General features: G+C 41.2%; 1 protein-coding gene across 1 annotated transcript in view; it reads left to right on the top strand.

Moving 5' to 3' along the window:
• LOC144102487 (uncharacterized) overlaps nucleotides 1–13995 on the top strand; it is a 148096-nt gene that overhangs the window by 60669 nt on the left and 73432 nt on the right. Inside the window, exon 4 of the mRNA XM_077635750.1 lies at nucleotides 4191–4358. Coding sequence (XP_077491876.1) covers nucleotides 4191–4358 — 168 coding nt within the window. The remainder of the gene's footprint in view (nucleotides 1–4190; nucleotides 4359–13995) is intronic.

Here is a 13995-nt window from a genome sequence, read left to right as displayed (position 1 = left end):
TTGTCACTCACAATGTGTCATTCTAGTTCAAGCGAGGCTGTGTTTTTTGTATTAATGTGATGACACCTAAAGAAAGTGCCCTTTTCAAGCTTTCTCTGGTGCTCCTGCGGACCTGCTTGCTTGCTTTGCGGGTAGAACTTGTTGCTCTAGGCAGTCCAAAATTTTGGCTTAAGTTATTGTTTTGGGGGACGCACTGTGGTGCACAGAAGCAGATGCTTTGCTTACATGAATTGATTTAATACCAGTCCTGTTGAGATTGCAGAGTGAATTTCAGGAATGAACATATGCGCTACGGTAGTTTACAGGTGGCAGACGGCTTGCATAAAAATTTCCTCTTTTTTTCTGGCCTTACCTCACACACACTGGTGCTCTGTTGGTCTGCTACCGGTGTTTTGTACCTTTTAATTTGGTCACAATGTGCATCCACTTCTCTAATTAGTTCTGACTTCTTTTCCAGCTTAGCTGCTGGCATGAAATGAGTACCAACATTCTAGCAAAGAAGCCCCTTGCTTTAAATCTATGGGTGCCTGTCAAAGGCATTTCTTGCAAGAAAAGTGTTGAGGAGGCAACAAAGTGGCCTCATTGGCCTGACAGTGAGTGTGTCCTTTCTACATGTGTACCTTTCCACTGGTGTATGCACTCTTTCCTTAAAGACAGTGGAGCTGTTTCATGTTTCGAGTAAGACTGCGAGGGCTACTGCAATGTTGTTTTCATGCTGGTGCCTTAGCAGTTTTACTGCATTCAACTAAAGTACCGTATTGGCCTCACCACTGATTAATGTACACAGAAAGAAAGGTGAACCACTTATGGCTGGAAAGGCAGAACAACCACCGTGCAGGGGATTCAATTAAGGGCCTTCTTTGTAGCTGCCAGTGCTCCTTATTTATGAGCAGAATGAGAGTATGTGTCTCTTCACTGGCATTGTTGCAGTTGGCATTGCACTTGACTTCTTTCTAGGTAAACCAAGCAAGTTATGCACCATGAAGTGGCACTATTTGAACACTGCAGTCTATAAGCACTCGTGTTGGATGTATGAACCTCAGACATCCAGTGATTTTAGTGGCTGCAATTGGGCTCTGGGGTTAATATCACTGTCATCTTCTCGCCTGCAGGTGGAAAAGCTGGAGATTTTTTTTTTTCTAAATGCATGCATCCCACCCACACTTCGTCTTTCCTGTAAATACCTTCTTGAGTTAGGTTACTGTGCGTGCGCTGAAACTCTAGATCAGGAAGCAGAGGGACTGCAGGGCAGAATTCGATAGAGTGGTCTGATTTCGAGGAAGAACTGTGATACACTGTGTACCATAAGTGTTGTTTTGGTAATGCTTTATTGTCAGCAGTCTCTACTTGGAAGAATACAGTGCCAATCAGGTGTTTACACTGAAAAACATTAAGACCGGGCACAGGTTTCAGTCTGTCACTGAGCGGTTTTGAAAGTGAAGACTTCCTCTCTACCAAATGAATATGCTTGTACCGAATCTCTTGGACATGACTGAAAAATTGATTGTTTATGCTGGAAGCACCTCTGCTTGCGGCAATGTGTGAGGCTTATGCTGCTTTGCTCTGCCTATTTTACAAAACAGCGCAGACAAGCCAAGAAGCACCTGCTGTCGGCAAAGCACCTTTCCGAACAACTTTTGTGAACATTAACATTTCTAAGTGTTTCAGTGTTCTTGGCCATTCAAATACATCCTGGGTAATCATTGCCTTGTGTTTGCATGCAAAGCACAATACATCAGGCCTTGTCTTTTTTGAACCATGAGTACAGAAAGATCCCTTCTTCTTCCAAGTTCACTTTGAACTTGAGTATTGGAATACACAAAGAATGCTGCTATGGCTTTGAAGCTTTGCTTCTGCATGAGCTAATTTGCTCTTCTTTATTTTGCAGGCATTATAACCAATGCTGAGAAGACAAGATGCTGGAAGAATGTTTCAAATCAACTGCAGTCAACCTATACGCAAATGCATATAGCTTATTGCTCACATTCTGTAGAAGAGTATATTCAGTGATCCAAAGGGGTGAAACTCTGCAGGAAAACCAAATCGGTCTTCATATCCAACGTCCCCAATCACTAAGGCCTAAATTACGAGCATTGTGGCATTGCACTTAAGCATACAGCAATTGTCATGGTCAAAGCTACGTAGGCATATCATAAGCAAGATGCCTGTAGTATTTTTTTTATTGTCCGTTATCTTTCCTATCTTTTTCTATCGAGAACTAATGGTAATCCAGAGTAGTTTTTGCGTGTTGTTTGTTGTGCAGTCATTTCTAAAGCAAGCATTTTTGCATTGCTTCTTGCGGTACTGCAGTTTGTATTTTACTTACACTGCTTTTCTCTGCCTAATTTTGCAGGCTAATGTCAATAAGCCAAGGGATATATGCTACCACAGGAAGAAATCTTCAATACCTTTCCTCATAGACTCAATGGCCCGATGTTCATAGTCTGTAAAATAGCTTGTTTACAGACCTCTGTGCATGGTGTATATGGACAAAATGGGCTGCATAATGCCCATCTATCGAGAGCACTGATACTGGGACATCAGTGATGGTTATTGTTTATGATACCATGGGCAGCATGGTCTAAGCATAAAGAAGGGTATACGTATGCAGGTCACCTTGTTATCATTTGATGGAGCACAGTGCATGCAGAACATTTTTTTTCCCATAATCTTTCAAGATATTTGCTGAAAGAATAAGGTGCAGCTAAAGTAATACATTCTGTGCAATGAGTAGCCATTGAATGCATGTGCCTTTGGTCAACCATCCTTGAGATCTCGCTTCTGGTGCTAAAGGGCCTTCAGTTTTTGAAATGTCTTGACTTTCTTGTTACAATGTCATGTGAGTGCATTTCTCATTATTTTGTTTATTTAATCTGTTGTTTCTTGTTTTATTTTTTTGCTTCAATCATGTTTGAGGCTTTATGAGCATAGAATCTGTACCAAAGCTGCAGTAACAGCTTTTATTAGTGCTCAGCCAGATATTTGGTGTTTAATTTTAACCTGTTCTGTTTTACCTGATCTTGAGTGAAAGCCATAATTGGTTGCTAATTCAAAGTGCACATTATAATCTGTTTTATTGTGGTTGGACATAGATGTGTGTTGGTATTTTTGATGCGTCTTTCTGTTGATATTTTTCATGATCAAATCACCTGTTGCAGATTGCTAAGGGGAGATGTGAGTCAAAAAGCGGAAATTTTCATTTAAAAAAATTCAATTTATTTTTTTTCACTGTGTCCATAACTTTCATCTCCTCTTTTACATATAAAAATTCAGAGCTGTAAATCACACAGAAATTATTAAAAAACTAGGTTAATGCTGTCTAATCAAACACTACATTTCTGTGCACACCATTTTATTTTGTATCATGCTGAGTCAGTATAGTGTTCTATATTTTGTTTGCAAAGGCCTTACACTTTTTTTAAAAAAGAACTCTGGCTAATGTTTGTTTATTATTATTTCATAAAAACTATTTATTCATATTCAATATTTGCAGACTCCTAATAATTGCGCATTTGGGTTGGTGGGAATTATTTCTTTGCCATGTTGCCATGTTTCTAGCAGAAATCCAAAAAGTTTAAAGATTTACTTCCACTTGACAGTTATTCTCGACCGAAGGGCCTAAACTCGGCATCCAGATGTTTGCTGAAAAATAAATATGATTTTATTTGGTTAATACTAAATTTGGCGTTTGTTCCTTAGTTATAAACAAGGTCTGGCATCTTGGGCCCTAGGTTTTAATGAAAGTGCTCTGGTTTTGAAATGCAGGATCAGTCATGGCAGACCACAACTTTGGCGTGTTTCCTGGACAAAGTCCACCTGATGAACAGCGCCTTCTCAACCACAGTGTGCCATCCACTAGTACAAGCGTGAATACTCACCGGGACAAGCCCACAGGCAAGCAGATTCACCAGTGCACCCCCTGCGGCAACGTTTTCAAGAAGAGATCACATTCAATAAGAGAGCACATTCGCACCCACACAGGCGACCGCCCGTATCATTGCAGTGACTGTGATAGCACATTCGCTTATAAGGACAGCCTGGTCAGACACCTGCGCACGCATACGGGTGATCGACCGTACCGTTGTGACCACTGTGACAGCAAATTTTCAGTAAAGTGCAGTTTGGACAGACACCAGCGCAGGCATACGGGTGATCGACCGTACCATTGTGACCACTGTGACAGAAAATTTTCAGTAAAGAGCAGTTTGGACAATCACGTGCGCACCCATACGGGTGATCGTCCGTACCGTTGTGACCACTGTGGCAGTGCATTTGTAGAAAGGAGCCACCTGATAAGACACGTCCGCATCCACACTGGTGAGAAGCCATACCAGTGCCAGCTGTGCCCCATGGCATTTGCACGAAAGGGAACCCTTGTGGCACACGTGCGGTCCCACAAGGGTGAAAAACCATTCCAGTGTGACTCGTGCTCAAAGGCATTCTCAGTTAAGTGGAAGTTAAAACACCACAAAGAGACAAGACACTAAAGGAATAGCATTGTTCCACGGTGCCCTTTGGAACACGTTTTGGTAGCTATCCTGTTGGCAACCAGATAACAGCATGCTAGCTAAGTGACCTATGAGAATTTTTGTATCCTAACATGGTACTCGACTACTGTCCCGAAACATGCAGGTTTGATCCCGGCTGCGACAGCCGCATTTCAGTGGAGGCGAAATGTTGAAGGCGTGTGTACTGTGCGATGTCGGTGCATGTTTAAAGGACCCCAGGTGGTCAAAATTACCAGAGCCCTTAACTACAGCGTCGCTCATAGCATGAGTCGCTTTGGGATGTTAAACTCCATAAACCAAATGATACCCTATGTCCGTAGTTAGTTAAATTTCAAGCATTAATTTTTAATGCTGACACTACACTGGCACTGGGCTATTCCGTATCTTCTTTTGGAACCACTAGCCTACTATGCTTCCAGACATGTGTGGAGTAGAGGTAATTGTGACACATAGGGATGACATCACTTCCCATTAAAGAAAGGTTTTCAGTGATAATGTATCCAGGATTTATACCTCGTGTTCTCAGCTTTCTGATGAAGATCAGAAGAAGAAAATCTGGCCTTATTGTTTATTGGGATTTGTTTCCCTAAGCACACTTGTGTTTATTAAATGTTTTATCGTTTTACAGATTCCTATTGCAGCAGCTCTATTTGCATAACGTCAAAAGAAAACATGCTGCTGTGTGATTTTTTCAGTGCGGCATTCTAGTTCTAGCAGAATGTATAAGAGAAGAGAACAAAAGATTGCATGGCTAGCTTTTGTTCTTAGGTTTTAAGAACTACTTTTTTTAACCAAAAACATTGAAAGAGGTTCACTGCACTGGTATCACTTGTCAGATTGCTCTTTCTGTGCGGCGTGCAAATGGCATATTTTGTGGAATATCGTGGCCTATTTTCAACCTTTTCGTCGGAGTAGCAGTAGTGCTGGAATTGTGCTTTGAGTTAGCTTCTTCATAAGGCATACATATTACGGAAGCTAGCCTTGTTGCATTTTCTCAAGGTGTTTATGACAAGAAGGCTATTGGGTTTGTCACCACTGATGCCAGTGTTGCTGTAATTTCTTTGATTCATCATAGGCTGTTCAGCCGTTGTGCTTGTAGAAACAATCACTTCGTGGCAGCGAGAAGTCTATCGGTGTGTCTTCTGATTGCATTTTATTTCTTCTTGTGTGTTCTTTGTTCCTTCGTATGAATATTTTGTTGCACCTGGTGTCAAAAAATGGTCTCAACATTTTGGCTGTTTGCAGTGCTTTTTTTCTTTATTTATGCTCTGTACTTTAAAACTGAAAACCATTGGTACTCTTTGGTTTCCCATCTGTGTAGGTTTTAGCCCTCCCCATGATTTGTGGCATCACTAGCTGCATTATTCAGCTCTGTGCCTGCAAGATTACAACTCTGTGTGGTTGCATTCCCTCACTACTGACACAACAGTGAACAATTGTTTTGTTGGTTGGCTTGGAGAAAGATGCTTTCATTCTTTGCATCAGGAGTCGTTTACCTGAGTTAGGATTGGTAACAATTGGATGGGCAGCAATTATAAACTGCCTACTTAAAAACTATTCCCCAATGTGGTTGCATTACTGTTGTCTGAAACACTTGTGGAAAAACACAGTGCGGCATTTCTAGAGTGCAGCTCTAATCTTGTTTGACATCTATGCTGGTCATAAAGGTTCATCTGGCATAATTGTCTTTCTTTTATCGGGCAAGTTTAGCTCACAGTTGCGCTGTATTGTTTGCAATAAAAATGGTTATGTGGCTTTTTCTTGCTGTACTGATGTTTCTCCACCAGGAAAAAAATGCATTTATTGCCATGAAAATTGTATGAAAAATGTTCCCTCCACCTGATCCAAACTCAAGATGTCAGGATCAAAACAGACCCGACGTTTCTGTTCATAAGTGAATGGCAGTGTATCCTCAGCGATCCACATGAAAAAAATTTTCTTGATGCACTGCATGTTTGCTTGCAAAGACGGCTGCTAGAAGTGACACCTATATTTCATGTCGGTAGAGTGTGGGGATGTATCTATTTGGGTCGGCTTCAAATTGTCTCATGTGTCCCTTTGGTGTGCTATTTCTTGTTTTCATCAGAATTATATATTTTTCAGCCTAAATAGTATGTTCATGCCCTAAGAAAGACAATTTGTTAGTTTTTCTGCGCAAAGCACTGGGTGTTTATTGCGGAAATGTGAGAAATTGTATACAAAGTGTCGTAATTGAAAACAGCAACGTAGATAAGCTGCGATTTGTAAAGTAAACATCCGAATTGTCAAGGAAGTAATTTCTTTTTCAAAAGTGCACATTACGCTTGACATTGAGAGTAAACAAATCGTTTTACAACTGCCCGCAAAATATGTACGCAGAAAAATGGCAAATGGCTTCCTACCACACTCACTGTTTTGTGAAATAATATTTACTGCATTCACTATGTGGCATAAACAATCTAGCTTATTTGTAACTTGAAGGATTCGAAATTCACCTGAATCAAAGAAGTCACTGTTAGATGCTGCCCACTCTCTGCAAAAGCTATGAGTTCGCTTTATACGCAATCGTGCCCATAACGTGTCGGAAGGTTAAAGTGTATTTTAGAGCGAGTTGCTATTCCACATTGTAGCAGACAGGGATAAAAAATAGTAAACGGAGAGATACCAGATCATTATTGTGGCACTTTATGCTTCACCATTTTTCTATGTTTAAGCATCTCCCATTTCTGCTTGACAAAATTTGAACTATTTTTTGAAAATTCCTCAATACTTTGTGCATTGATTCCCATTCAGTTTCAAATAATTACTATGGAAAAATTTATTCCCTGCACAAAAAAAATCTGACAATGCTTGCCTGACATGCTGAGTACATTGTGACCAGTTTCCTACAATTTTTCAAATGATTCACTTCACATCCTTCTAGTCATCACCTTAACACTGTGTCATCTTTTGAGGCGAGATATGCTATTCACACTATTTTTTAAGCTAAATAGAAGATCTGGTCATTTTTTTCGGGTATTGGTGTGGTATTAAAGGGGCTCCGAAACGTCTTTTGAGGAGAGCACATTAACGCGCTTAATCACTGCTCTGTGTTGCCATGAAAACAAGAGCCAAATAATACTCTTCTACACGCAGCAGGCGACCCACAATCACGCTTAAAAGTTGGCGAGTCCTTCCCGGCGACTTTTTCATCCTAGCACCCTCCTGCGTCCCCCGCATCTGCGTAGACAAGGTGAGAGGCGGCCATTGGCTAGATTCTTGCAGACGTCAGGCAGTGGCGGCGGCCAATAAGCCGCTTTGCTTCTGTGGTTCGGGAAGCTTCGCTCCCAGAGGGGGTCGGCGAAGGAGCGCCTACCTTCCAGCATGCAAAAAGTGACGAGAGGAGAGGGAAAGGCGCCAAGGTGCTGAAATTCGAATTTTAACTACAGATAACTCAGCCTCTACAAAGCGCATTTAAATATGCCTTGCTAAACACTATTCGTGAAGTGACGTGCTTCAATATCACATGCATGCTACAACTTTATTAGAGCACCCTTCACAGCCCCTTTAATACTTCTGTTTGGGTGAGCGGGTTCATTTCTAATAAGGTACGTACTTGCGCGAAGAGGACTGGATGCAACGAAGAAACACATTTGACTTGTTTCGCTCTGTTCATGCCGTACATGTTTGTTCATAGTGTCCTGTCTTCCTGCTAGTATGTACCTTATTAGAGATGGTGTGGTATGCGATAAAACGTACATATTCATGCAAACTGTTGCGATGGCTAAGTGGCTGTGGCGTTTGGCTACCGAGTGCAATGTTGTGGAATAAAATCCTGGCTACTACGGCAGCTTTTCGACAGAAGTTGAATGCAAAGAAGTTATCGGTGTGGTGTCAATGCACATCAAAGAACCGCACGTGACAAATTATTCAAAACTAATAGGTACCATGTTTTGGCAGAAATGAAGCCTCACTGTTTCCCAGCTCCAAAATCCCGATTTGCAGCCACTGACCTTCAAAAGTGAGCTGCGGCCTAGGGCGGCTCTAGGCACTGATTTCGAACCATACTCTAAGCTAGGTAGTTGTATGTTGAGCACAGTGCCTGTTTGCATATTTTTCTTGTCCAGATTCTTTCATATCTTTTGCTTCTTTATGTAATGAATGGTCTTGAGTTCTTTTTATGTGTTGTCCAAAGTGCAGTCATTTATAAAGGAAGCATATTAACATAGCCGCTTTGGGCATTGCAGTTTTTATTTTACTTCCGGTGCTTTTCTCTGTTAATTTTGCAGGGTAATATCAACGAGCCAAGGAATATATGCTACCAGAAGATTTTTGCTGAATTAATAAGGTGCAGTAAAAGTAATACATTCTGTGCAATGATGAGCCATTGAATAGATGTATGTGTGGTGAAATATCCTTGATCTCGTTTCCGGTGCTAAATGACTTTTTGTTTTTGGAAATGTCTTGCCTTACTTGTCTTTGTTGTTACAGTACCATGCACATTTCTGATAATTTTGTTTATTTTCTCTGCCGTTTCTTGTTTTTGCTTTAGTCATGTCTGAGGCTTTATGATGAAGTATACCAAAGCTACAGCAACAGCTTTTATTACTGTTCAAGCAGATTTTCGGTGTTGAACTTTAACCAGTTATGTTTTACCTGCTCTTGAGCAAAAGCCATAATTGGTTGCTTATTCGAAGTGCACATAGAAGTCTGATGATATTTTTTATGTGTATGACACTGCTGACACTAGCTGGCTAAACAGTACCTATTGCTACATGAGTTTAACTCAAACCTTGACGTCAATTCCATTTTTCTGTTTGTGTTAACAGCACGTGTCTGTTTGCAGAATGAACTGTTGCTTTCTCATCTTTAACTGTAATTTTTAAAAATCTTCCTTATCTTTAAGTGTTTTTTTTAAATTTTGTGTCTGAACATGGAAACTATGTTTATGTCTATTACTAAGTGTATGTTAGCTTGGTATGCGACGAGGTATGAACCAGCTTTGAGATAGGAGGGTTTTGCACTCTTACGGTCTGCCAGTAACATGAGCTTTTGCCAGGTGAAATGCGAACTGTATGCAGAATTCAAAGAAGGAAATTTCACTTTACATCTATGCTCTTTTTAATCCCTTCAGTCACAGTTCATTCATGTGTGCACATTGAATTTGTGTCTGTGTTTCCTACTGCCGTGAATTTTTTTGCTGATAATGGCTGCTACCTATATATATGGAACCCTCTACAGATGGCTGCGAGAACCGTCTCAAGCCAGTCATATAAAATTAACGAAAAAGTGTTTGATGTATGCCTCTTGTTTATTAATATGTGTACTATACGATGTCAGTGCAAGTTAAAGAACCCCAGGTGGTCGATATTTCTGAAGCCCTTCACTAGAGTGTCCCTGATAGCCTCAGTTGATTTGGGACGTTAAACTCCCCTATACATTAATAATCTTCTTTAATAATATTAATAGCTCTGGCAAGAGTACTTCATGCGTGCTTTCATTTGCTTGTTTTGCTACCTTATTTCTAAAATGGTACTCTAGTAACAGGAATGAGTCGGAACGGTTTGAGGCCTTGAAGTTGCGTCAGATACAGACTTATGAGAGGATGTCGATATCGAAAATAAGGGTGGGAGTGTAAATATTCGAAGTTCCTATATCGAATTGAACATGTTTGTTATTCGGCTCGTACTCAGTTCGAGAATTTAGTATCTGAGAGTTTTTTATTTTCGAAAGTTTTGAAATATTTAGTTTGCAGCAGTCGAATATATTGTGCTGACTTTCATTAATCCATTCATGGCAGAACCAAAATATCTGGGCAAATTATCCAAACATTAAGTTTAAGGTGTCAGGTAAACTGTACAACGGCATTTGTTTCTGTCATTCATCGGGTCAACCGTTTTCACGCGGGCACCGATTGTCTTGGATGTTTAGCAAATTTCGGCAGGTGGGCTGGTCACATCACACGAGCTGAGAGCATGATGGGTGACCACCTGCATCAAACTATCACAGAATCAGAACACATCTTTTAATCATCATCAGCAGCAGCAGCAGCCTGACTACGCCCACTGCAGGCCAAAGGCCTCTCCCGTGTCTCTCCAATTATCTCTGTCCTTTGCCAGCTGTGCCCACTGTATGCCCGCAAACTTCTGAATCTCATCAGGCCGTCTAACTTTCTACCACCCCCTGCTACACTATCCACAGTCAAAAAAAAAAGGTTGGGAATTTTCTTTTGATCCAGTTGGACATTCGAACTGGTTTCATTTGGATCTTCGAATTGGTTCTAGCTGTGTTTTTAGCCACCCGACCAATTCAACCTCACTGGATCCAACTGGACCAACAGATTGGACGAATCAGGTCCTAGCAGTTATTGCATCCAGAAAATATTCTCAAAATATGCCTCACAACATGTGAGAAATACTTCTGCAACTTAACATAATATTAATATGGAAAAGGAAAACTGATTTGTGAGGAAATTAGAGGAACATTGTGTCTGTGTTGTTCTTCCAGTACGCCGAAACTGCACATTTGTCACGGGCTTATCACTGTTTCCACTGTGAGCCTCCTCACAAGGATTTACCGCAATTTTTTTTATCAGTAATGTGGGAGGGGGCGTTTTATAACTCAACCGTTTTATAAATCGGTAGTTTCTTCCAGTCCCTGGAAATTCAAATTAATTAGGTTTTGCTACCCATAATGTTACCTTTAATTGTTGCTTCATATGAATTCATTGATTTCATTTTGTTTCTCATGTTGCGTGATCACATCACCTGTGGCATACTTTTAAGTACTGTTTCTGTTAGCTTGATCTCTCCTCCTTTACATATAAAAAGGATCAGAGCTGGAAATCACGAAATTATTAAAAACCTGGAATAATGCTGTCTAATCATACAATATACAATTCTGTGCACGCAATTTTATATTGTATAGTGCTGAGTCAGTATAGTGTTTTTTCTTTTGGTTGCAAAGGATATACACTTTTTTTTAAAAAAGAAGTCTGTGCAATGTTTGCTTATTTATATCTTCTTAAAATTTTTTATTCATATTTACAATTTAAATATTTGCAGACTCCTAATAATTGTACATCGAAGTTGCTGGGAATTATTTCTTTGCTATGTTGCCATGTCCCTTACGTAAATCCAAAAAGTTTGAAGATTTACTTCCACTGGACAGTTCTCGACTAAAGGGCCTAGACTCTGCATACTAAATATGGCTTTTGCTCTCTAGTTGCAAGCAAGCTGTGGCATCTTGGGCCTGAGGTTTTGATGAAAGTACTCTGGTTTTGAAATGCAGGATCAGTCATGGCAGACCACAACGTTGGCGTGTTTCCTGGACAAAGTCCACCTGATGAAAAGCACCCTGCCAACCACAGTGCCATCCATTAGTACAAGCTTGAGTACTCACTGGGACAAGCCCACAGGCAAGCAGATTCACCAGTGCACCCACTGCGGCAAGATTTTCCAGAAGAGATCTGACCTCGTAGCGCATATTCGCACCCACACAGGCGATCGCCCGTATCATTGCAGTAACTGTGATAGCGCGTTCGCAACAAGGAACAGCATGGTCAGACACCTGCGCACCCATACTAGTGATCGTCCATACCGTTGCAGTTTTCGGGGCAGTGCCTTTTCTAGAAAAGATAACTTGGTAAGACACGTCTGGATTCACACTGGTGAGAAGCCTTTCTATTGCCAGCTGTGCCCCATGGCCTTTGAACAAAAGCTAACCCTTATGGTGCACGTGTGGTCACATAGGCATGAAAAACCATTCCGTTGTGACTTGTGCTCTAAGGCGTTCTCAGTTAAGTGCAGTTTAAAACACCACAAAGAGCCAGGACACTAAAGGAACAGCTGAGTTCCCTGGTGCCCTTTGGAACGCATTTTGGTAGCTGTCAGGTTGACAAACAGCTGGCAGTATGCTAGCTAGGTGACCTGTGACAAGTGATCCTTTTTAAGCTATGTCGGTAGCTAGTTTTATTTGCGGCCATTCTTTAATGTTGACGCGCTCCTTGCCGGAATGGGACGCTGACATGCCCTTGTACGTCACTGGTGCTGGGCTATTTCATTTCTTCTTCCAGAGCCACAAGTATATTGGACTTCCAGACTTATGCGAACGGAAAAAAAAAATCTGACATATGCGGTGGCATCACTTCCCATTGAAGAAAGGCATTCAGTGGCAGTATGTCTAATATATTTATTGCTGGTACTAGATCTCAGATTTATGATGAAGATGGGGAAAAAAAGGGTGGCCTGACTGTCTGTTGAATTTTATTGTCCCAAGTGTACTTGTGTTTTTAAAGAGATGGCATTGTTGCATTATAATATTGTGACAGGTTTTGTGTAATTGGAATGCAATCAGAATTGGAGTGTTGGTGAGTGAAAAAATAGAATCGGAATGGAATACATTGCCCCGCCGCGGTGCCTCAGTGGTTAGGGTGCTCGGCTACTGATCGGGAGTTCCCTGGTTCGAACCCGACCGCGGCGGCTGCGTTTGTATGGCGGCAAAACGCTTAAGGCGCCTGTGTGCTGTGCGATGTCAGTGCACGTTAAAGATCCCCAGCTGGTCAAAATTATTCCAGAGCCCTCCACTACGGCACATCTTTCCTCCTTTCTTCTTTCACTCCCTCCGTTATCCCTTCCCTTAGGGCGCAGTTCAGGTGTTCTAGGATATATGAGACAGATACTGTGCCATTTCCTTTCTTCGAAAAACCAATTATTATTATTATTAATGGAATACATTGGAGAATGGAAAGCAAAGGCTATCACATGCACTCCACATAAGTCCAATTGATTGCCCCGAAATTTTTAAAATTGGTTTTGGAGTGCTGCCGTATATCACTGCAGCTTTGTTTGCTTACTGTCAAAATTGAAAACTGCGGATGTGTTGTGTTTTCAATTTGGCATTGGAATACTGCTAGCAAAACGTATGAGAGGGGAGAACAAAAGTTGAGCCTCAAAATTACGTGGCTTGCTTTTGTATTTAGGCTTTAAGAATTACGTTTTTTGAACAAAAAATTTGAAGAACTGGTGTCACTTGACAGATCACCGTACCTGTGTTGCATGCAAATTGCATATTTTGTGGAATATTGTGTCCTCACTATATTCAGCCATTTTGTCAGAATAGCACTTGTGCTGAAATTGTGGTTTGAGTTAGCTTCTTTGTAAGCTGCACATGTTACTGAAGCTAACCTTGTCATATTTTCATTGGGTGTTAATGACAAGAAGGCTATTGGGTCTGTCACCACTGATGTCAGTGTTGTTGTAATTCATCATCATCATCATCATCAGCCTTACTACACCCACTGCAGGGCAAAGGCCTCTCCCATGTCTCTCCAATTAACCCTATCCTTTGCCAGCTGCATCCACCCTTTGCCTGCAAACTTCTTAATCTCATCCGCCCATCTAACCTTCTGCCGCCCCCTGCTACGCTTACTTTCTCTTGGAACCCACTCCGTTACCCTTAAAGACCAGCGGTTGTCTTGCCTTCGCATCACATGCCCTGCCCAAGCCCATTTCTTTCTCTTGATTTCGAC

The sequence above is a fragment of the Amblyomma americanum genome, chromosome 8 (assembly GCF_052857255.1).
Source record: "Amblyomma americanum isolate KBUSLIRL-KWMA chromosome 8, ASM5285725v1, whole genome shotgun sequence".
Classification (NCBI taxonomy): Eukaryota; Metazoa; Arthropoda; class Arachnida; order Ixodida; family Ixodidae; genus Amblyomma; species Amblyomma americanum.
Note: the sequence above shows the minus strand (reverse complement) of the source record. Positions and strands in the feature narration are given on the sequence as shown.